The sequence below is a fragment of the Cinclus cinclus genome, chromosome 14 (assembly GCF_963662255.1).
Source record: "Cinclus cinclus chromosome 14, bCinCin1.1, whole genome shotgun sequence".
NCBI classification, from domain to species: Eukaryota; Metazoa; Chordata; class Aves; order Passeriformes; family Cinclidae; genus Cinclus; species Cinclus cinclus.
In genome coordinates, this window is record NC_085059.1 from 14516733 (window position 1) to 14540450 (window position 23718).

Below are 23718 nucleotides of genomic sequence, written 5' to 3' on the forward strand. Positions count from 1 at the left end.
TGTGTGGCTGAAATTATTCTTGTTGCATATCATGGACAGAATAAAGAAATGCCTCGATTCTCTAACACTAAAAATGTTGTTGGAGGGTTTTTGTTTTTACCACAGTTTTAGTGACACACTCTTTCTGATAACTGGGTAAAGAACCAGCAATATTCCATGGGCTCAGAGAGAAACAAAAGACAGTCAAATAGCCTATAGGATTCTGACTCATTTACTGAATACATGACAGGTAAGACAGTGTAAAATCACATGTATTATTTGTACTTTAAAAAAATTACAATAAATTACTGAATAATTAGTAAAAGCAGTTTTACTAATGGCTGCTCTCCAGTGACACAGGACAGAGGAGGCAGGGAAATAAGAAGTATGTACCAGCTGTGAATAGAGACCAAAAATGTCACGAGGATGAATTAACACTGAGTAGCACACCAAGTAGTGTTAAATGGGAACATCCACATGTGTCCTTCCTACCTTTAGATCCCAAGTGCCAGCCAAAGCTGGATCAAACCTTGCCTTCAGTGCGGGGTCTGTTCTGGCAGGGCAGCAGCATCTCTTGCCCTGCCCCTGCAAGGCCACTGCCTCCATGCTGAGATGAGTTCACCTGTAGTAACAGCATTACTTCTCCCTTGGAGAACACAACCTGCTACCAGAAGGGTAACTCATAGTTTCTTCTGGTTATAATTGATTTAAAAGACCATTCACTTAGTCTCCCAGTTATTTTGTCTCTTACTAGAATGAGCTCTGGAACTGAGGTTTCCCATAAGGGGCTAACGGCAGAGTCACACTGCTCTGAATTCTTCCACTTTAGCTACAAATGCCCTTGGATGTGCAGTAATTTCTAAGAGCACGTCCATTGCTACACTCTCAAGAAAGGACACTGAGCAACAGCGGGTGGCACAGTGCTCCTGCACAACTTCCTGCCCCAAGCATTTGTGAGGGCTGACTGATCAGAGTATGCTTAGAGGTCCTCCTAAAAACTGGACCCATCACTAGCTAGGATAAACAGGGAATCAGCAGTAAATAGTGAATGTACTGACATGGAAAGTCCAGCAAACCAGTGTGCCATTGCCCTGGAATGCTGAGGCTGATTCACTGACTTCTATTTTAGGAACTTACTCCCTCATTATAACCATCATGGGCCCGCTGATTGACTCAGTATCACTTCTGCACTGAAGTCAAGGAGCTTGTGGCTTTCCAGACAAACTAAAACCCATGGCTTTCAAAGAAATAGAAAAGCAAATGCTAGAAAATCAGGTCTGCCTGTAAATTCCTGAATTCTGAAGGAGAAAGCAAGTGATCATACACTACAAAAATGCCAAATCACATGTGAAAGAAACCTTCAGGTCTGAGCAATGTCTGTGTTTAGATCTTGGGCTGGGAGCAGTGGGGCACATTTGCTTTACAGCTGCTGAGTCACAGAACAGCTTACAAGAACATACAAGATTATTTATAGTTCGGAGTCCTACAGCACTTGACTACACTGCATTAGCTCTCAGACCTCAGACTGGCAGCCAGAGGTGAGCATGGTTTCAAGCCAGGCTGCATCTGCTGTGCAAGTTACCCAGGAACCTACAGCAAACAAGGGCAGGCAAGGAGCAGTTACTGTCTGAAATAAAACTTCATTGAAATAAAAGATAGCAAAAGGCAGACATGCATAATTTATGGTGGTAATTCTATATGTCAGGGGCTATTAGGCTCTAATGGCTCTCAAGAATGTAAATCTAATTCTCTCAGCCAGACTAGCCAAAGAAACACCTACACAGTCACTGTCAGGAGCCCCTTATCAATTGGATTCTATTGTAATTGTGTAGTTACTGGTCTCTGAATAAACAAAAAAACCCCAAACAGAAAATACCAAACCATCCTGCCATCTGCCACACTATTTCCTGTTTTATCTCCCAAAGACAACTCCTGCTTTCTTGAGTTCACCCTGACACAGAGGAAAGTTCATAGTCACTGGATGAACTGAACTGCCTCTCTACCTTCTTCTGATCCTTTATCTTTTGGAGAATGTTGACTTTTTTCTCAAAGTAGTTTACAAGGGCTGTTTCTGTCAGCATGGAGGCCAAGATCTGCTCGAAGGAGATAGACCAGTCAGTGTCAATGGTGCTGCCATACCTGGCAGCTGCACTGCTGCCCTCACAGCCGACCAGCACCGTGTCGTCCGCGATGTCTTCGCACTGCAGGGAGCCCGTGCTGACCATGGAGTAGGAAGACATGGACATATCATCTTTGGTTTCATCATCTGATAGCAGCTGTAAAGGAGAGCTTTGTCCTTCCCCTGACCCATCTCCTAGAGTTTGATTTTCCTGCTGTGTTTTTTCAGGCTGAGTATCAGTGCTGGCTTTGTCCTCATGGTCAGCTTGGGGTTGCTGTTCCACTGCTGAATTCTGTTCTGATATTGGTGACTCCTCTTCACTCACAGGATCTTGGGTATTGTTTGCTTTGCAGTCCTCAGACTTCCTCACGGGCTTGTTGGAGAATCTTTTTCCAACTTCCCCAATCCGCAGAAGCAGACTGGCCACAGTGGCGATGGCATGGTACAGCTCCTGCTCCACGGGGTCCTCACTGAACATGTTGTAAAGGGTCTTGCATAACTCTATGAACTGTTCCTTTAAAAGACAAAGACCAAATAGTCATGTATCAGGCTGAAAAAAGTTGTCAGTGGCAGATGTAGCAACAAGGCACCATCTCAAATGACTCAGTGCTTATTTGCCTCTTCACCAAGAGGCAACTTACTGTGCTGATTAAGAACAGTTTGACACAGACAAACTCCCTCCTCTCTGTTGTGGCTAAATTGAGACACAGCTGGTAATTTAACAGTGGTGGGCTTTCTGCTGACAGATGGAACAGACTAGTCACATATTCACCAATGCCAAGAAAACCTGAAGTTTTACTTCTATTCTGCTACTCTTGTGGGTCAGCCTCTAAGCATTTCTGAACTGGTTTAAGTAGCACCCATTAAGGAAATTAGAGACAGAAACGATCACACCAATCATCTGACACTTTCTTCTGCAACCACATTCTTCATTCTCCACCAAACAGCTGTAACTCAAAGCAATGTAAAATCAAAAAAGCTGAACAAGTTTCTGTGACTAATGGCATATTCGAAACGTCCTGAAAACAGAGTGCAGTTCTTACAGGAAAAACTGGTCTGTGAGGCAGAGTGAATTCATTACATTTGACTGGTTGATACAAAGCAGTTTGTCCATATCCACTGCAGAATTCAACAGAAATGTGTGGAATTAGAGGTTCTAAAGCTCACCAGATCAGAAAAAAAGCAGGGAAAGCTATGGGCAAGGACTGAACATACCGGCACAATGGCTTCACATTCTGCAGAATTCCACTAAACTGCCAATGACCCAACTGGAAACCTTCATACTCATTTCTTACCTGGCTCATTTTGGGGAGATCTTTAATGGTTTCTTTCTTGTTCTCTTTTTCCTTGGCCCACATTCTTAGGTAGTATCTGTAGTCCTGTGGACTGGTACCTTTCTCTTCTGCAAGGCAAGAACAAGCCACTAGTCAGGAGGTTTATGATTTCAGACTTAAAAAATGAATGCTGAGCAAACAAATATCAGGCTTGAAGAAGGTGTTATTGACAGCCCAGGAAAGCATCTGCCAGGAAAGGCTGCATTGTTTTCTGCTGGTTTATCTGATGCAGCTCAGTAGAGCAAAAAATTTAACAGTGCTGCATCAGCTTGACTTGTCACAGAAGACCTCTGTGAGTTGACAACTTACCCAACATGATTTACAAATGCTGTCATCTTGGTATGTAAAAGTGTTGGAGCAGTAAGGTATAAGAGATGCTTATTTCCCAGCTCACCTCCTGCTTTACCTCTGTCCACAAGGAACACTTTACAAGGTCTCCTTGATCAGCATGAGACAATGAACAGGTCATAATATGGGAGAGATTAGAATGTGGTCTATTGATGATGAAATTACCTTTGTCTGGACCATTCTCATTTCTCCTTCCTTTATCTTCTTGGGTTTCTAAAGAATTATAGAATTATAAAATAATTAATAGCTGATTTTCAGTAATACAACACCCAAAGAACTTAATACAGCTCAATATACACATATAAATTATACAAGAGTACATTTAACAGGAGTTAGATCTCACACTCCCACATCATGGTTAGGAGTGAACAGAACAGGATGAAAGCATGAGGCTGATGGGATGAACTGGACAAAGAGCAACACTCAAAAAGTAGACTGAAATGCTGAGGGCAGAGGTCTTAAAAGAAAGTGTGAAAAGACAGATATGAAGGACAGAAAAGCAGTGTGATGGCTTAAAGACAAGGATGTTCAGTCATCCAAAGCAAGATAATGAATGGAAAAAACTCAAACCACTACTGAGCACATATGTGACTAATGCCTACTCCTCATTATTCACTGCCTGAAGTGACATTTTGGGAGCAATTTGCAGTCTAACTTCATGAACTTTACTTCTGGTTCCCTATATTGTCACTAGAGCAAATAGAAGTCTTGGTTCAACTCAGACTGTTAAATCAGCCACCTAGCATCCAACTGCACAATTACCTCTTGTAGTTACTCAGATTTTTTTGAGCATCATTGTATTTTGGTGAATGGTTAACATGATTGACATACTTTGACCTCCTATCTGACAATCCCTAATGTAATTTAAAAAATGCAGTAAACTAGTCTACCAACAGTTTGGCAACTCAGTGGTATACATCCTAATTCATTTAAAGTGGAAGACTGGAATAGGCATCACCTATACCCAGGCCAGCAAGCCTAGCATCCCCCCCCACTCTGTTCTGAGCATCTTTTTGACCACCAGTTTCTAGGATGAGATGAATTCCACTGAAAGCCAGATAAAACCTATTTTGACCAAGGCTGAAACTCAATAGGTAGAATATACCGGAAGACATTTAATTACTTGTAGCACTTTATTAATAGTGAGTGTCATGAGTGAGGAGCAGCAACAATAATTTCAGAGTATTTACATCAGCTCACTGGGCTGGCAGGTGGTATCAGCACCACAACCATGCTCAATGCATGCACATAATCCACGGACTGACCTTGAGACTCACAGTGCAGGCAGATATCCAGCTCTGAGACAAAAGGAGATACTTGAGCAGCAGAAAAAAGGGTTGAGGGGACAATATGCCAGATAAAACAGAAAGTCAGACATAGACAGACACAGAGAAGGAAACAAAAACAAGAAGAGAGACAATGAGATTTGCATGATAAACCTACATCATGGTGAGAGACAGGGGCTGGTGAAAGCACACAGCTCCTCCTCAGCACACTGTGCCCATGCTTCAGAGCATGTTGTATCCTGCATAGAATGGGCACTGAGGAGTTTTAGCTTCAAACTTCTTCCCATCATGCAACAAAGACAGTGAACTCAAACACACTGGCAGTCCTAACACTACCAGCACGAGACCACTCCTTGCACAAAATCACTGTTCAGAACATGTGGATCTATGCTGCAACAGCTGCCTAACTGAGAGGTAAAGGCAGCAGTGTTGCATTACCTTCTGTTGTCACATCCTCTGTGAAATAACTTGCGGCCTCCAAAGCAGACTCTGTCTCCTCTGGATTCAGAGCTGTATTCACAGAGAAGCAAATGTTAAAATGTCTAATTGAACAGCAGTATGACCCACTTCATTACCAAAACTCCTGAGGCATCCCATGTCAATTGATGTCAGAGCAGCTCGTGTTCAATAGCAGCAGTGCACAGAAGCAGTCACTCACCAGGAGGCAGGTGCAGTTTGTACAGTACTTTGAGTTTTTCAGTGAGGTCACCATGGTACATCCCACCTGGAAAGAAAAAAAAAGTTAAGAAAAAAAAGCACTTTAATGATAAGAATCACCCTCTGCTCACAGGTTCAAACCAGAATGAATTCCCATACAATGACTGCTCCAAGTCCTGTGCAGAATCAATAATGAAATCCACACCAAACAGGTGTATTTAGCCCAGCTCGAGGCTTCCTGCCACCCTCTCCCCCAATGACAGTGAACCCACCATTATTTCCTTTTAGTTCTCTTCTTGGAAAAGGAGAGACACATTTTTTACAACATTCCATTTTCTCCAAAAAACACCACTTACTCATTCCTGTCACAAACTCCTTGAAGTTGATGAGAGAATCCCTGTTCTCGTCCAGGAGGCGGAAGAGCCGTGCTGCCAGCACAGGGGTGTGTGCCCCACAGGCCCAGGGGGTGAGGCTGATGAAGAGCTCTGTGAACTGCTCCATGTCTATGCGGTACTGCTCCAGGTAGGGCAGGCTCTGGTCCCGGCGGGCAGCGGCCGCACGGTTGTTCCCCCAGTAACAGCTCATCAGGTACTTGGCCTTTGCATGGAAAGGATTAACAGGGCAGATTATGCTGCTCCACGGGAGTGGAGACTGTCACAGCTCAACAGCATTGAGGAAGCAAAGAAAAGACATTTCAGGAAACACATTATCTGCCTTGTTATTCCTAGTGTTACTTCGCTACAAAATAATATGAAATGAAGGAAGAGACAGATTTCAGGAAAAACACAAGGTATTATTTAAAGTGAAAAATACAAAACATGATTTCAGGTCTTAACAAAATGTCATTTAGGCTTTATTGCAAAGGGAACATGCAGTTTTTAGAACTAAGCCTCTCTTTCCGAGTCTACAACAGAGCACAACCAACTTCAGTGAATGCAGCTGGGTAATACCATTCTTATAAAAATATATATGCTGACAAATAGAGGCAAAGCCCTTAGGTAATCTTGTTACAATTACAGATGAGGTTAATGGGGAATTTGAGAATAAAAACTGGTACGGTCAATCCTAGCTCCCCATTCTCAGGGGTATGTTACATTCTCTTCCACTGACTCTACTGCTTCTTTCTGTGTATCATTCAAGTACTGTGAATCATGTGAGTGTGGTTTGGCCACCTTTGGGAGAAGAAAATGAAAAATAAATAATCAGATAGTAACACGGCCAGTCCTACTGGCACCATGTGTAACAATGCCGCATCAGTTTCTGATAGGTCACACTAAGAATTAAAGCAAAGTCATTGCTTCCCTTTCAACTTATTTTGTTATTTGTACTGTGTGTGACAACATTTCTTCCTCACTCTCAAGGAAGGCTTCTTACCTTGAACACTACATACAGCTCTTCTAGCTCTTCCATAGAAAAACCAATGTCACCAGACACAGCTCGGACCTGTAGTTACATATAAAACAGAGTGAATGATTTATTGCAACAGCAGAAAAATCAAATACAACTCACTGAAAAATCTGTGTAACACAGAAGAGAAGAAAACAAGTACAAGGAGATATCACACAGAATGGGAAGAAAAACATCACCATTCTAATACCTCTGGAAACCAATCAGGAAGGCAGTTTGCAGTCAAGCAGAAACTGCTGACATTTTCAGTAGTTTACTGTGCTTATTTCCTGTTTGTGCAGACCTGGCTGAGCAGATTGTTTCACCCTCTCTCATGTTTTTATCTTCAGATGTTTGACTTGGATGCATTAAAGAACAACAGTGAAATAAACACCCTGATGAAATTCTCCACCTAGAACATGGGAGATAATGGCAATAAATGTGGACACTCCCCTTTGGCCATGAACCCTTCAGTAAAATTCCCTAATGCACTCTCTAAATGGCAGTAAAATAATTATCTGCTAGACAGCTTTTCTCAAAGATTCCATGCAAGCAGTTAAACAGATAGCACTAGGCATGGGAGGCTATGTCAAAGCCTACAGATGCTTTTTAACTCCCTCCATGCCAAACATCTCATTCAATCATTCTCTCAGTCACTTAAAACCTGGTCTGCTACAGCACAGAGTTTCTGAATGCTCACAGCAAAACACTTCCCAAGAATGTGCAGTTTGGTAGCTCATTCAGTCTGGGAGTCACATACCACACTCTTCTTGGCTGTATCCTCCAGAGACTGGATCACTTTCAGCCTTTGTTTGAAACGCATTTGTTCAATGTCATCTGCCTTCAGATTGCCAAATTTCTACAAGAAAGGAAGTAGATCAGGTCAACATCATCTCCTGAAGAGATAACAACCCATCTTCAATTACAAATTCTTTAACAAGTATACTTATATACTTATACCCTCAGAGATGACCTAAACCCACTAGAAGCCTTTTACCAGCAGCAAGATGAGAAAAAACTTGAGCTCTATTCCCTATTCACTTCTGTCCTGCAAGAAAAGTAATTCAGAGTTCATGAGAAATCCAACATCAGAGATCTCCACAGAAAAGCTAAAAAAAGATCTGTCAGGACTGACAGAAATACAGGTCCCATACTGTGGCAGAGATAAGAGGACAGGTTGTCATTCCTTCCAGCCCTGTCATTTTTTCCTCTAGGATGAGATTCAGCCAGAAACGTCAGAGTGAAGAAGCTGTTCTATGGACTAGGTCAGACAAATAATTTGAATTCAGTGACACATAAGAAACCAAGAACAGAGACAGCCAATTTGAAGAAGCAAACAGAACACCCAGGAAAATGATAGCTGCCTGACTGCACAGCTAGAAGGGGATGGAGTGAAAAATGAGATAAGGAGGGAAATGATCCCACACTTAGCAGAGAATAGCAGAGAACTGCCAAACATCAGTTCTTTTGCCTGTGTTCTTTCAATTGTTCAGAATCAAATTTCTTATGAGCTTGCTCTCAGTATGAATTGTGAGGAACACCTTTATCAGTACAGAGATATCTTAACAGCATTGGCACCATTCTGGAGCCAACTCCCTATTGCTATAATGTCGTTCACAGGAGAGGACTCCAGTCACTGTGAACTGGGATTCTTCCATGTTTCTGCACAGTTCTTCACGATTTTTACACTGAATTTCCCTCCTTAACTTCTTAGCATGACAACCCTCAATAGAAGTAATAATGGAGACTTTTTTGACAAAGCAGGAAGAAATCTCTAGTCCACAACTTCTTCCTTATTTGCAGTCTTCATTTTAGACCCTCTGATGTTGGGCAGACTCTTTGTAGTCTGCAACAGCCAACAGTGTCAGGCTCTACTCATACCAAGCAGGTGGAACAATGGCTTCAGCCTGCACTCCTTAAGCATCTCACTCTATGAACATCCCTCGGATTTTGGCTACACAAAGCATAAAATGGGATGTTAGTAGAGAAGAAATCTCTTGGGCAAAACCCAAGCCAGAACTTTACCTCATATGAAGTTTTGATGAGTTCAAAGATGTCAACTTCAAGTGGGGGGTCATCTCCACTGGTCAACAGTGCATGCAAGTGTGGAATAGGAGGAGAGACACTCTGCCTGTTAACTACATTGTCCAAGTATCTGTGAGATAAAAAGGAGATAAAAAGGAGAAAAGATGCAAGATTCCAGAATTAGTGTCCAGAAAAAGAAATAATATCCTATATGCATTACTCCCAACTTCTTTGTATCACTAATCTAAACATAAAGGAGAATTTAATTTTTCCCATATAATCTGCAATGCTACCCTCAATGTACCTGAAGTAAAGTTGATTTTCACCCTATTTTGGGGGTATTTGCTCTTTCAAAAGTAGGCTACTGGTTATATGCTGAAGATCTTGCTGCACATAGAAGAGATTCCCATTTCAAACAAGAAAATCTTACATTTACTAGACTTGGGAGCTATCTGCTTGATAATGTCTTAAGTTTCTAGAAGGTGACTCCTGCCAGAATCTGTCCTAAATAGTAAAGCAGAATTAATATGTAAACTTCAAATAAACAACTTTTAAGATTCAAATTCAAACTGAGATGCAGGAATTCACTACACTGCAAAACAGCTCCAGAAGTATGTGATTCCTCCATAACTCATTGAGCCAACAATTAATTTCAGCTGTTGCAGAAAGCAACAGAAAACCTCTCTGGAGCACAGGTTTCATCCTAGAGTGTTATCTGTGACCTGCTATTAGGTAGAAAGAGATGATGACTAAAAGGTCACTGTTACTATTCTGTTATAAATAAGAACAATGAATGGTACCTGCCCAAAATAGTCATGGCTTCACCTTCATCACAGCAGTGTAGCAACTTCTCCATGTTGGCATCAAGTATGGCCAACGACACCTGCAGGATAAACTTGATTCCCTCGTAGAAAAAACAGTCAACAATGACCACGGCACTCTCAAAGGGCATCACACTCAGGAAGAGAGTGAGAAACCAGGAAAGGGATATGGTGGAGATCACTCCTAGGTCCTGCATCTTTTCAGACAGCTGTGGAAGATACTCTCGTGTAAGTTCTTCAAAGATGCCTTGGTCCACCAATGCACCTGAAAGAGATGAACAAAACAATGGTAGAACTCAAAATGGTGGTGTCACATACCAAGCTAAGCAATTATTAAACAAAACACTACGAGTTCACTAAATTTCATGAAAACCTCTGCACACTGTAACTAAAATTAAGACATCAATTTTTTCCTGTTCTCAGTAAAATCAATGAGAGTATTCCAACATTGTAGAACATGCAGACACAACGTCTTGACACAGAACCTCTCACTCATTTGTGCATTTGCCTTGAATGGAGGAGTGGAGAATTAGTGATATTATGCTATTTACACCAGACTACAGTCTTTTATAGAAACTAACTTTAAAAGCCTATGAAGTGGTGCTTTCACTAACCTTCCCCGAGAGCCTGTTCCACAGATTTAACTGGGGAAAACTAAAACTCAGTAATGTTCTTCCAGATATTACTCCTTACCGCTAATGATCCCTCCTGATATTGATTTTTGGTGACTTCATCTTCCTTGTTACTACAAGGCAGAACTACTACCTTGGAGACCTGCAGTGTCTCCTCCTTTGTCTCCATCACACCCCTGCCACTTTAAAAGCAACTGAGTTGTGCTTCATTATCTTTAAAATGCATCACATTTAATTAATTCTGAACAACAAAATGTTCCTGGGAGATGCTGGTGCAGCTGCACATCCATACTGCAGCAGGAATTTGACAAGGACTCACCTACTACTCTTGTATTGTAGTAATCTGGCAACATCCGCTCGCACAAAGCCACCAGGAGCCAGAAAGCCTCTTCCTCATTGCAGTACAGCAGCAGCACTGAGGTGACAATGTTCATGGCCTAGGAGCCAGCATGGCAAACACACAGGTACAGGGCAAAAACATGGAGGTCCTCATGAAAGCTCTGCTATTACAGACCAGCTAAACTTTCAAAGCATGAATACAGCAAACTAAGAATCACATCTATTTCCAGCTTCTACTGGAAGAGAAGCTTACAGTATTTCTGATATCTGGTATCTGAGACAATAGATGACCCTAAGCCAATTTTTCTTCCTGTTTTCAGTTCCTCTGTTCATGAGACAGCAAATGATTTGATGACCTTTAGTCACACAGTTTCAGTAAACAACATGAACAAGAATAATTGTCAAGGTCTTCGTAAAAATCTTTGTAAGAACTTGGCCATAAAAGAACAACACAATGAGAACCTGTAACATCCTAGCAATACACAAAATGAAGCTGAATTTCTACCAAGTTTTTTTCACAAATCAGGAAATGGCTTAGTTTTCAATAGATTGTCCATATGCAACATCACTTATTTGATTCAATCGTTCCTTTTAATGAAACCAGAAGATGGTTTTGCTGAACTATGGAAAACTTGGGCAGGAAAATTCTTAAGACTCTGACATTACGCCTAACAGCACTGTGAAAAGTCTATTTAAATACTGTATTCAAAGGATATTTAAGAGATGATGCAGCACAACTTCTTTCCTATTTTCTCACCACTACATAGACAGCATGAAGGAAAAGCTTGAAACTGAACAAAAAACTGCAGAAGTAGTCCAAGCCAATCATGGTCACTGTAGGACTAACATGTCTAAGATTTCTTTCCTACCTGACAGTACCCAATTGTTGGATTTCTGAATGCATAAGCAGTTAAGACTCTCCGGAGAGCAGCAATTCCCAATTCATTTTGGAAGGCAGGATGTTCTGGCATAGAGCGGTGCAGATCTCTCTCAATTTCCTCTGTAGCAAGATTGTACCTTCCCATTGACTTTTCCACAAGATCTGCGTAGTAACCAGGATGAGTCACCATCTCATTCCAAGCCCCTGAAATGACAAACACTGCTTTACCTCTGGTGCATTGAAACACAGATTTCATACCCAGTTTCAGAGATGAGGGAGCCAAAAAGCACTGCAAAAACTCATGAACTACAAATAGATGTGAAAATATAGCAACAAACTTATTGTTAAATCATGTTAGAGTTTAGGTGCTAACACTGAAATACAGACAAAAGAAGCCAAACAACTACTAGGATATTAAAGAAAGCCACCACAAAGTATCATTCAGATGGAATTAACCTGTCATTAATTTCTTCTGAAATGAGCTACCTTTTTCTTTGAGATGTGCAGAAAGCTTATTCCTGCTGTCAAAATACGCAGCACAACATCCTACCGGAGAAAAGGAGCCACAGTTCTCCACGGAGGTTCTCTGGGATTCCTTTCTGTACCAGCTCCCTCGTCTTGGCAGTGCGGTACATACACATCCCTCGCCCATATTCAAAGAAATGAATGTTCCAAGACTCTTCCTTCATCTTCTCCTTTGCCTTCATAGGAACAAATATGGCTATTTTAGGAGATTACTGCATTTTGATGTTGGTAGGACAAATGATTTCTGGGTATACTCAGGCCTGCACTTCACAGGAAAAATACATTGTGACATTTAAAAACCCCTCTTTTTTCTGCTGAAGAAAAGAGTACTAATCTACCCAATTATAACCTTGCTTAAAGTCAAATCCTTACAACCACACTTTGCAAATCTCCACATAAATGCAAGAAGAACCATGGATCACTATGATTAACTAGCAAGCAGAGATACAAACTTCCTGCTTTCTCTGAAGAAAAGTTTTTCTTCACAGCCATGAATTCACATCCCAGAACACTGGTAACACTCATTTCTCCGTCTCTTGTCAAGTATCTCAGGTGTGTCAGAACAAACAGTGTAAACTGACAGTCAAGTTAATTCTATGCAGGACTACCACTGTGACACACTTTGCAGTGATACGGAGCAGGGACAAAATGCATTTCCATTCTAGAGCAGGCCAGGAAATCAGAAACCTACGGCAAACTATTTATAGTTAATTGTTTTACATAAAAATATTATTTACCCCTTTGGGTCCAGAGAGCTCCTCAGAATTCCTCCTGAAGAGTTTGAGCAGTCCCTGTGAGGCTGTTGGCACCTGCCCAGCACAGAAGTTGACGGGTCGATGGCCAAGAGCAGATGTGGGACTAACAGGCAGGAGGCTGCTGGAAGGCAGCTCTGGAACCTCCTGGGCAAGAGAACAGAAAACATCTGAGCTCACACTCCCTCCTCTGCTCATGGCCTAACAGAGACAGCACTGGCTGGTGACACGGACTGCAAACACACTGTAAGGCACACTGCTCTGAAAAGTTGATAAAGCTCCTCCCAGCTATCTCTTTACCTCGCTGCTAGGATCAGCCACATTCCACTTCCATTCCCTGTCAATGCCACAGGGTTTCTTGGATGGTGTTCTCTGCAGGAAGTCAGAGATCCTCTGTACCAAGAAATCCCGGTCTTTCAGATTGGCAAAGAAGAAGGTCATTTTACTTTTAGTGCTGATGGACAGAGGGCTGGGCAAGACGCTGGAGCTATCTGCTTTCTCAACTATTGTCACCTAGAAGACAAAGACAAGAGCCACTTGGATCGGGCATGTTTCCCATTATCCATAAAGCACAGCACAAAAGACAGAAGGACACGAGAGAGAGGAGAGGCCTGTAGTCTTAATGTATAGCTAAGAAATCCCTACCTCCCTGAGAGGAATGATGAGATGACAGGCCTCCTCTGCCCTGCTGGCAAAACAGATGTAATTGTTGGAAACAAACATCTGGCCAGGAATATGCATCTTGTTGAATGGTGTCCACAAGGTACAATCTGTATGTCCATCCAGGCATTCATCCTTGGGCAACCGGAAAGTGGCACGGTAGCACTCATTTTTGGCTCGAGCATCCAAGTCTCTGGGGAAAAGTGAAGGGTAGTATCCTGAAGCTTTCTTACTCACTTGAAAAACCTAAACACTAATGTCAAACATTCATTCCAATCACAACCTTCAGACTGTGCTGTGTATTCTTAGTATTCCTTTCTCTAACTGAGATGCCACCCCTCCTCTGACTCCTCTTTTAGCCTTCAGACATGCCTCCCTGACAAGGTATGTCCTGCAATACAAGATAAAATATGCAAGTGCATCTGCAAAACTGAAATGTTACATCAGATCCTGAAACTGCAGAGAACAGTCCCCAGTGGGAGGACTTATTACAATAAAAATGTGATTCTTTTTATAATCCTTAACTTGACAAAGGGGCTGGTGCAATTTTCTTCCTTCACCTTTTTTTTTAGATATTAAATTTCAGCAGTTTCTAGTTGAAGATTCCTTCTGACAGGCCTAGACGTGCCTAAGGAAGACACGAGGGTGTGTATGAACTCAGCTTCAATTTGGGATGGGGGAAAAGAGAGAACAAGCAGAACGCTAATGACTGAAGTTAAGTGATGCAGCCCCTAGAGTAATAAAACCCCAGTAGCACCTGGGGATGCTACTATTATTACAAAATAATGCGGATTTATTTTTACAATCCCTTATTACCTGTCTTCTTTTCTCACTGCTGGGAACATGTACCTTTTTAATGCAGAGATGTTCTTAAGAGGCCTCCTGGGCTTTGGGAGAGACTTGTCCTGTAGGAAGCTCTCATTATCCAGTAGCTGCCGCATCGCAATGTTGGCCAACTGCTCCATCAGCTTGAACGTTTCATTGATGTTGAGAAACATGGAAAAATAGAGTTCACTGTCCCTCGTGCTTACTTTAATACACTCAGGGAACAGCAGTGTAGCATTTTTTTCTAGCTGGGTTACATCCACCCACTGGATCACCAGTGTAACTGAGAAAAAGAATTTAAAAAATACTATTATTGCAATTGAGGCAAAACAACAACCAAGCAGAAATGAAGGTCAAACAGCCTGCAAGCTCTCAATGGAGCAGCATTTTCCCCCCCTCTCATACATGGACAGTTCTTTTAGTCATACTTTTACTGGATTCTCCAAAAATAATAACCTTTGGGATTAACTAGACTAGAAATAATGCAGTTCCAAAAGGACTGTTCTGAATCCAATAAATACTTTCAGCTACAATTACTTGAGTTTTCATTCTTTCTTTCCAGCAAATTAGCTTTGGACTCAGGAGTTCAGTCTTTGTACATACTGGGTCCTGGCAGGTGTTCCAGATAAAACTCACCAAGGTAAAAATACTGCTTGGTTCTCTAACCCAGTCTAACTTGTAAAAAGTAGTCCAGTTTGAGTAAAACAGACAACTTGAGAAATGTTTTAAAAAATTACTCAGGCATTCAGTCTAAACAGCACTGAAGTGCCTGTGAGAGCAAGAACTGATTTACATATTAAGACAGACATGCTAATCCTTCCTCAAGGATTCATAAAAGGAAAAAAAACAAACCTGTCAGCTTAAAAATGAGTTCACACAAAAGATCAACTGCACTGAAAAGACCATGGGAAATGACAGAAACAAAACTTGTAGGCTCATAACTCACCCTCTTTGCCCAGCAGGAAGGAGTAGAAGCAGAGGTGGTTGACAGTGAGGTACAGCCAGCCCTGTCTGGGGACACGCCCCTTCCAATAGCTGCAGGAATAGTAATTGACCAACTTCTCCACCTCGGGCATCCCAAACTGCTTCCGCATCTTCAGCTCAGCCTCTTTGAATTTGCCTGGATCCTCTTCACTCTGGGGCTGCTCATTCTTGTTCTCCTCAGCAATAATGCCCTGAAAGGACATGGGAGGAGAAACAGAAGTGAAGGTGCCTGCTGACAGAAATAATGCACAAAGCACAGGGTCACAGCAGCAATCTAGAAGGCACAAAGGAACAGGACACAGCACTCATCCTGTTATGTCAGAAACAGCAAAGACATGCAGAAAGGGTAGTCAGATACTGTGGGAGTCTGGGATCCACTCCTGAACACATGCCACAAGCACTCGTGTTTAATGTTTGACTGAGTTCCTCATGGCTGGCCTGGGAACACTTGGAACACCCTGCTGGAGAACTGAAGTCTTTTTTCACTTGCACACATGCTTCTTCAACTGGAAGAAGATCATCTGTCAGGATGCAAGACTGCAAGATCTGCAGTCTGTCAGATCTTGACTGGCCAGACGAAAAAACAAATGACCACAATCTCTCTCGTCCCCAGACACACGTGGAAAACACAAAGAATCTGGCAGGAGAGCTGAAAAAGATGCAACTTCCTGCAGTTCAATAAAGAACTCTGTTTGTAAGTTTCTGCTCTGGAGGACTTGTGGGCTGGGAATTTGAAGTGTGTTAACTGCAAAACCAGCAGACACCTGACTCCAAAGTCAGTGGAAGCTGGGGTGCAGCTCCTTTACAACCCAGGTGTCTATCAGACCACTGGCAGGGCAAGTACATTGTTTGCAAACTAGAATTCTCTCTCCTCCATTTGTTGCTAGACGAACCCTTGTTAAACAATTCTCCCTGCTTCAAAGGCATAATTGGCAACCATTTTGAAGATGTATTATATTTGGATTAGTAGGAGCATCCTAAGCAGGCTGTTTCTTAAAGACCTACTGCTCTTAACCCTTCCCCTTCAAACACATATGTTCAGTATTTGCTCTGACTGTGACCCGATGCTGACAATGCTGTATGCGCTTCACCCTCATACCTATATATGACTGAAAAGGATAAAAAATTCTTACAACCATCTCCCCATCCTTTCCCAGAATCTGGAAGTCCTTCAGGGAAACATGCCACTTACATGTATCTTGCCCTTGACAAAGGTGGTGATATCTTCTTCGTTGTCAAAGATGGACAGAGTCTGCAGTAAGTTATTCTCCAGCCATTCCCAATGCTTTGTGATCTCTTTACGAGATGATCCTAATTGAAGAGGAGAAAGATGATGCCAAGAGCAAAGAAAAAATTATTAGAAAAAGGTCTTTTTTCCTTCAAGTTCACAGCAGGAAACTATTAATTACTGAACAGTGACTAGGATAAATCGCACTCACCAACTGTGTAAATGTCAAGGATATTTTATGTACACCAACATTATGTTTCTAATAAAATGTCTCCATTGTCACCAAGGATATTCAGCACATGACCAAGAGATCATCCTGTTTTTCCAATGCACACAAAACACAGCCTTTTTCCCAGACAAAAAGCATTCCTATGTTCCTGTCAAGAAGCACTTTTTTAATTACTGGCATTCTAGAATAAAAATAATGAACTACCAGAAGAACCTTAGAACTGGAAGAACTTTCAGGAACAACTGGCATTTTTTAACACCAACAAAGAGATTCCATTTCCCAGGGACAATGGTCAGCAGGGAGTATACATATCAAAAAGCAGTCAAAATATTTATGTCAAAAAGTTCTCCACTTTCTTAGAGAAAGATTTCTCAGCAAACTTTCTATCCAACAGTTAGTTGTCCTCAACCATACAGTTTACAACAGTTCAAAAACCAATCTAAAGAACTTTTATTTAGAAAGTTGCCTTAATTTCCATTAATTATTTCAGATATTTGTCTTTTCTTCCTCTATGTTGGTAGCTATGGCTACACTGTAGACAGAAAAAAAGGAGAAGAGATAAAAAAAATCGGTTTTTTTTCTAACAAGATAAAAAACAGTGCTAAATGCAGATTAAAACAGATCTTTTGAAATGAAAATCAAAGACATTTTCAAGTTTCTCTTTGCCATGTTCCAGTAAATTTACCTTCTAGTTTCAAACTTTTGCAGTGGGATATCTAAAAATGTTAACAGCATGCCTACCACCACTCAGTTTCTCTATGAATACATTTTACCACTCTGTGTAGTTAATGATGGAAAAGAAGAAAAACAAATGACACAAACAGCTCTCTGGAAGGCAGCTTCAGCCATGAAATCCTCTTCACAAATTTGTAGTTGGACACCAAACCATAAAAACACAATGCCAGCTAATCTGAGACTAAACTAGAAGCAAATGAACTGTCCTATCTGAGAGGACTGCAGGGATATGAACTTGGATTTGTGTGTATGGCCCAATGTGCATGACAACAAAAGTTTGTTCTGTTGCCTCTGTGTATAAATTTACTTGACATCTACTGCAGCATCTGGCAATGTTTCTAGAGCATAAATGATTTTGAGTAACACAAAATGGTTTATTTTAAGGACACAGAATTATCAATTATAGGATGCTCTGACTGTGAAAAAAACTCCACAGGTTCAGCAACAACAGCAGTGGAATAAAGTCTGTGTCCTGTTTTGTTTCATGAGCTGCATCTCTTACCAAGTGACAGCAGCCAAATTGCTAAAATAATCCTGACCTCACTAACTGACATCTTTGTAAGAACAACATTAGAATGACATACATGAAGGAGTAAAAGTTTGTGATTCCTATGAGTTATAAGAATAAAGTGCTGAAGAGCTGAAGCTGCATGTGTGACCAGATTGCTGCCAACTAGTATTTACACAAAATGAACTGTAAATAAAATATTAACATTTTTCAACTAGAGAGCAGCATACATTCAACAACTTTAAAGGAATGCCAGTACTCTTACTTTGACAGAATGAGAACCAGATATGAAAAAAAAAAACATGCAAAACTTTGGATGAAGACAACATATTTACTCCAGTACAGTAATTTATCAAACTCTATTTGGGTATTACCCAGCCCATCTCACTTCTACATGCTGCACTGCTTAAAAGTAACCGAGCTACAGAGGGTATCAACTAAAACACTCCTGAAACTGAACAAAAATAACTTACTGAGTGTCAAGATACCATAGAATTACAGATCTGCACTAAATATTCTCCATTTTTTCTATGCAGCTCCTGACCTACCATTTTGTTTTCTGTCTTTCTTAATTCTCTGCCTCCACCCTCCTCAAAGGGGAACCTGAGTTTCTGTGAGACACAGCAATAGCTAAACCTCTCCTCTGCAGAATTTAAATAGCTCTGCAACGGAGAATATTGTGTTGGTTGCCTGGGGAGAAGGTGGGAAGAGGAAAAACAAGACATCAGCCTCTGTGGGCCTAGCAAATGATTCCTTGATCAGATTTTATGTCTCACCACAAAGCGAGAAGTGAAGGTTCTTATTATAAACAAAATTGGTCTAGCAAATATGTCTGGAGATACTTCCTCTTTAGCAAGCATTAGGACCTAAAGCTTTAATCAAAGCTCACCAACAGGCATCAGATGGTTCCATAATATATTCTAAAACAGTAGTTACACTTCTCAAGCAAAAGAGGCCAAGGATCCTTGATGTTAAAAAAAACCTATTCTAGTCCATTTTACAGATCTATATACACATCTATTCCAGGCCAGAAATAATAGAAAAAACATAAACCAGACCAAGATGCTCCCCAAAGTACCTCTGGTACCTTGAACAATTTACATGTTCCCATCTTGTGCCATGCTCCTGGTAAGCAGCAGTGCAACACTCATCATCCCACCAAAACCACCGTGTGTTATTCTTTGCACAATCTCACTACAACCTTGCAAATAAAAGGTACATCTTGGAAAAAAGAAAATCGTTAACATCTGCAAAAACAGAAGCTTTTGCATAGCTTCAAGTTCCTCAATTAGAGTTTAAACAGCACTGAGTTTTGTCATTTCTGCAATCTTCCACTACACCATCGGAAGCTCTTGGAAGTGTCCTGAGCAGTCATAGGATACTCCTATGTGGGATAATCAGTAATCTGAGCCAAAAAGACAAGAGAATAACTCAAATCCCGTCCCCAACAAGAGTCACATACCACAGGCCACTGCCCAGTACACTTGAGAGTCCTGAGTCTGGTGCAGAATCCGGTATGGGGCAACTCTGGCACTGGAATCCAAAACCACGTCTAGTGTTCCCACAAGGAGACCTAGGAAGCAAAGAGACAGAAATTACAGCAGTGTAATACCAAAGCTAAGAACTGGGTTAAGCAAAAACACAGGAGGATGATCACTGCAGAAAATGCTGATGTTCACAGTCTATGAACGCACACAGTCTGTGATGGAAGAGCTGCGGCGCTTGGTTGAGAAAATGCAGATACATATCCAGTCACTGGAGATAAATTACCTAAAAACCTACTACAGCCTGTCCCATTGGTAATGGACAAAGTTTAGATGGCAACTGAATGCCTACTAAGCCTCAGTAGCCCCCCACCATTATAGCCCCCCACCTTCGTAAAGAGTTTTCTAGTGAAAGTGAAATGTATTTTCCTCTGTGGGGTTTCTGCTTCTAACAGTGATTTTTAAGCCTACCAAGCTAAAAGACACAAGAGTTTTCAACACTGTATTTTTCAGAATCACCAATGCCAAAAGTAGGTAACTTGTCCAAATGGAATCAAGTTGATCTAGAAAAACTGGTGCTCACAGTTTTCAAGGAGGTTTCCAGAAGTACTTTAAAGAAAGATGTCAGCAACTCAAAATTTGGCAATACAGAAATCAAAATATTTTTATATGATGTTAAATAACAAAGGAGACACTTTCAAATGTTGATGGACCAGACATTGCAATGCAAATCAATTTACTTCGATGGAATCTATATTTCAATTAGATAAAACATATCTAAGAAGATTATTTGCTTTGCTATTCTAGACAATGCATTATAAGCATCTCTAACACATGACTAAAAGGTCTCTAGTATTAGAACTTGGAGAGGGAGCATGGTTGCTCCTCAGGCTCTGACTTTGTGGAGGATACAGTTTCAATTCCCAGCTCTCATGGTTTCGGTAAGCCTGTGCAAACTGTAGTCACCCATATCTCATTCCTTATCAAGAAACATGCCACTTCCTCTCCCTTATCTCTCTCGGCTATTTATGTAGCAATTAACAAATTAAGAATATACCACTGACTGTCCTTGCAGTGAAACATCACCCACAGCAAGCCCATGTGACAAACTTGAACCAAACACGTATGTAACCAGCACAGCAGGATCTGTTTGGGCTCTGGGCTTCTTGTGCAATTTTAGGCAGGATACGGATTAAAAGTTAATTTTGAATCCTTCCTATGACAATGCTGAACGTGTCAAATATTGACACGCAGACCTGTAATGAGATGTTTAATAACTTGATCCTGACAGCAACTCAAACACCTTTCCAGCTCAGCTGAACATCCCACTCTAACTCTGAGATGTCACTGTGCAACTGCACAGCTCCTTAAGGACATGTGGCTTTTAACCTGCAAGAGCTCTGAAGAAGACTCTCACTGAGCCACACTAACTCAAAAAGTAAAACACAGCTCAAAGCTTCAACACATCAGGAACACATCGGTTTAAATGTTCCCAGAATAGCACCAGGCATAATTTCTTTCCAGAAAAAAACTCGAAAATTGTAGAATACAAGTATAGGCCTATATGCAAAATTGCACAAGTTATGTGACATCAAACAGAGCAGTTCAAAATAATTTTGAACACTGAAAAGATGAAATATCCTAATGATATTTATGAGCTGCACTATTTCAAAATTTCTCTAGAAGGGCTAATACATGACAGTCCTTATGCGTAATTGACAAAAGTAAAATTCACATTTTTGTAATTCACATAAATTGAAAGCATTCTGCACATTAATGCGGTTTTTAAAAGTGAGGGGATTTGCTGTTAATATTATGCTTTGGTGACAGTCATGCTATTTTAGCAGTTTATGTCACAAACACGGCTGTCCCTCCTACCCAGGGGTATTTTCCACTGGGCTGCACCCACACATCTTCACCCCTGGCCACGTACAGCACAACTTCCATACTGCTACTAATTATAAACCACATCTTATTGTCCTCCTCTACATCTTAAAAAAGCGCGCACACACACACACAGAGTATGCAAACAAACCACCTTAATATTAATAATTCAGAGCAACGCGAGCAGGGCTGAGAAACCATTTTTGGCGAGAGAAGAAGCCGGTCCCAGGCACCCCGTCAGTTCTGTGTCCTCCCCGGCAGGAGCTGCCCGGGCCTGACCGCTGCCAGCGCCGGCCGGGGCGGACACGGGCCCCGGGCGGACACCTCGGCCGAGCGGCTCCGGGCCCGTACCCAACGCGGAGACGGGCGGAACGCTCCTCTCTCCCCGCGCCGGGCCCTCCCAGCCCCGCCCCGCGCTCACGGACCCCGGGCCGGGCCGGGCCGGGCCGGAGCCTCCCCGCGGCCCCGCCGCGCCTCACCCGTGAGGCCGCCCCCTTTGCCGTGTCCCCGCCGGCGCTGGAGCAGGAAGAAGGGGTTGGCGCGCTCGGTGACCCACAGTGCGCCGGCCAGCAGCACCTCCTCGGGACCCAGCCACATTGCGGCGGAGCGGAGCGGAGCGGAGCGGAGCGGAGCGGAGCGGCCCCCGGGGCTGGGCCGGCCCGGCCGGGGCGGGAGCGGTGCGGGAGGAGCGGCCGGGCCGGGTCACGGGGCCCGCACCGCGCCCGCCGCCACCGCGCCCTCTGGCGGCCCGGCCCCCGCACTGCCTCCGCAGCGCTGAGGTCGCGGGTTCGAGCCCCGTGTCCGGACGGTGCCGGGTGCCGCCTCCTGGACTGTCCGCGGTGGGCAGTCGGGGGTCACTGCCCCACTGTGCAAAGCTCCTCTGCCTCCCGGTAGCACCCTGTGGCATTGAAAAGAACTGAATTGAACGGCCTGAAGTTGTGTCGGGAAGGGTGGGGGGGTTTGGGTTGGATATTAGAAAAATATCCACCCCAGAGGGTGGTCGGGCACAGGTGCAGCAGGGACATGTCCAGCGCTCCTGCCCAGGCATCTCCCCCCTGGAAGGATGAGAATTAATTTTCCCTTCTTGCTGCAAAGAACATGCATTTCCAGCATCTCAGCCTCGTGAGCTCAGGGTGGGGGTCCTTGCATCCCCCTCCTGGCAGCTGGCTCATTTTGGTCCTCGCCTTGCAGCTCTGGAGCCCTCTCAAAGCTTGTGGCCCAGTCCAAGGATGATCTCTGCAGCACACAGGACAATCGGAGATGCAGCTCCCTCTAGTCCCTTGGCCCCAGAGCAGCTTACCAATAATCCAGCGAACCGCTATTCTTGTTTCAATAACCATTACGGAGCCTCCAGGCAAACTCTCAAAGTGTTATAACAGCAGAAAACACTGACATCTGCCATCTCTGTGTTTAATGCCCAGTTCCCAGGAAGGTGGGAATGCCATGGCTTTTTTATGTCGTAAATCCCCTAACCCTGGATGATCTGTCTTCTTTGTTAGTGCAGTGCTCTAATCCCATCTGGAGCCTTTGTACACTACTGTAATATAAATCTTCATTAGCTGGCTCAGCCTGCAGGGCTGTGCCTTCACCTCAATGGCACGGCTGATTTTGGGGAGCAGCAGGGTGGTTTCTAAAGGCTGGGTGTCCTGTGGGAAGGGTTTGAGCACTGGGAGAAGGTGCTGAAGGATCTTTCCCTGTTTCACTATTGCTGTTCTTTCTCATTCTGTGCCATCTTTAAGGTGGCAAATGCTGTGGGAACGTGGACTAGTGTCTCCAGCATATTCATAATCCACTTTGAACCATGTGGCCCTTAATGGCCTGGGATTTCTAGGCACTAGTACAGCAAAAATAAATTTAAAAATGCATCAGAGTAGGAAAAATCCTCTCTGAAAATTGATCTTTTGACAATGTTGTTCCACACTGTCCTCTAAGACAGAACTATAAGAAATGCAGGAGGGACTGGAGTCACTGGGCGATGCTTTCATTCTCCCATATATTCAGACATCAAACTCACAAACTCCGTATTTTTAAATTGCTTTTTATTGAAATGTAGTACATATGCAAACCCTAACTAGTCGGTATACACTATGAACATATC

At 42.6% G+C, this 23718-nt stretch overlaps 1 protein-coding gene across 4 annotated transcripts; it reads right to left on the reverse strand.

Moving 5' to 3' along the window:
- Positions 1–195: 195 nt before the first annotated feature.
- TBC1D9B (TBC1 domain family member 9B) lies at positions 196–22217 on the reverse strand. 4 transcript variants are annotated; one of them, XM_062502511.1, is made up of 23 exons: positions 22100–22217; positions 19715–19825; positions 16745–16863; positions 15515–15743; positions 14593–14851; positions 13729–13936; positions 13384–13596; positions 13069–13230; positions 12357–12507; positions 11796–12010; positions 10907–11024; positions 9935–10220; positions 9135–9264; positions 7870–7968; positions 7098–7166; positions 6080–6320; positions 5725–5790; positions 5505–5576; positions 5046–5096; positions 4846–4860; positions 3946–3984; positions 3394–3500; positions 196–2612 (listed from the first exon to the last, which is right to left on the reverse strand). In XM_062502511.1, the coding sequence occupies exons 1-23, from the start codon at positions 22215–22217 to the stop codon at positions 1926–1928; spliced, it is 3765 nt and encodes a 1254-aa protein (XP_062358495.1). In that variant the 3' UTR covers positions 196–1925. The 4 variants fall into 4 exon arrangements, with proteins under 4 accessions (XP_062358495.1, XP_062358498.1, XP_062358494.1 ...); XM_062502514.1 differs by lacking the exon at positions 5046–5096; XM_062502510.1 differs by lacking the exon at positions 4846–4860 and having other exon boundaries at positions 3946–3993.
- Positions 22218–23718: the final 1501 nt, after the last annotated feature.

Coding starts and splice junctions, on each gene's coding strand:
- TBC1D9B (XM_062502511.1), bottom strand. CDS start 22,217: ATGTGGCTGGGTCCCGAGGAGGTGCTGCTGGCCGGCGCACTGTGGGTC. Junction 5,097..5,504: donor AGAGGATGTGACAACAGAAG/GTAATGCAACAC, acceptor CTGCTGCTCAAG/TATCTCCTTTTGTCTCAGAG. Junction 2,613..3,393: donor ATCTCCCCAAAATGAGCCAG/GTAAGAAATGAG, acceptor TGTCTTTTAAAG/GAACAGTTCATAGAGTTATG.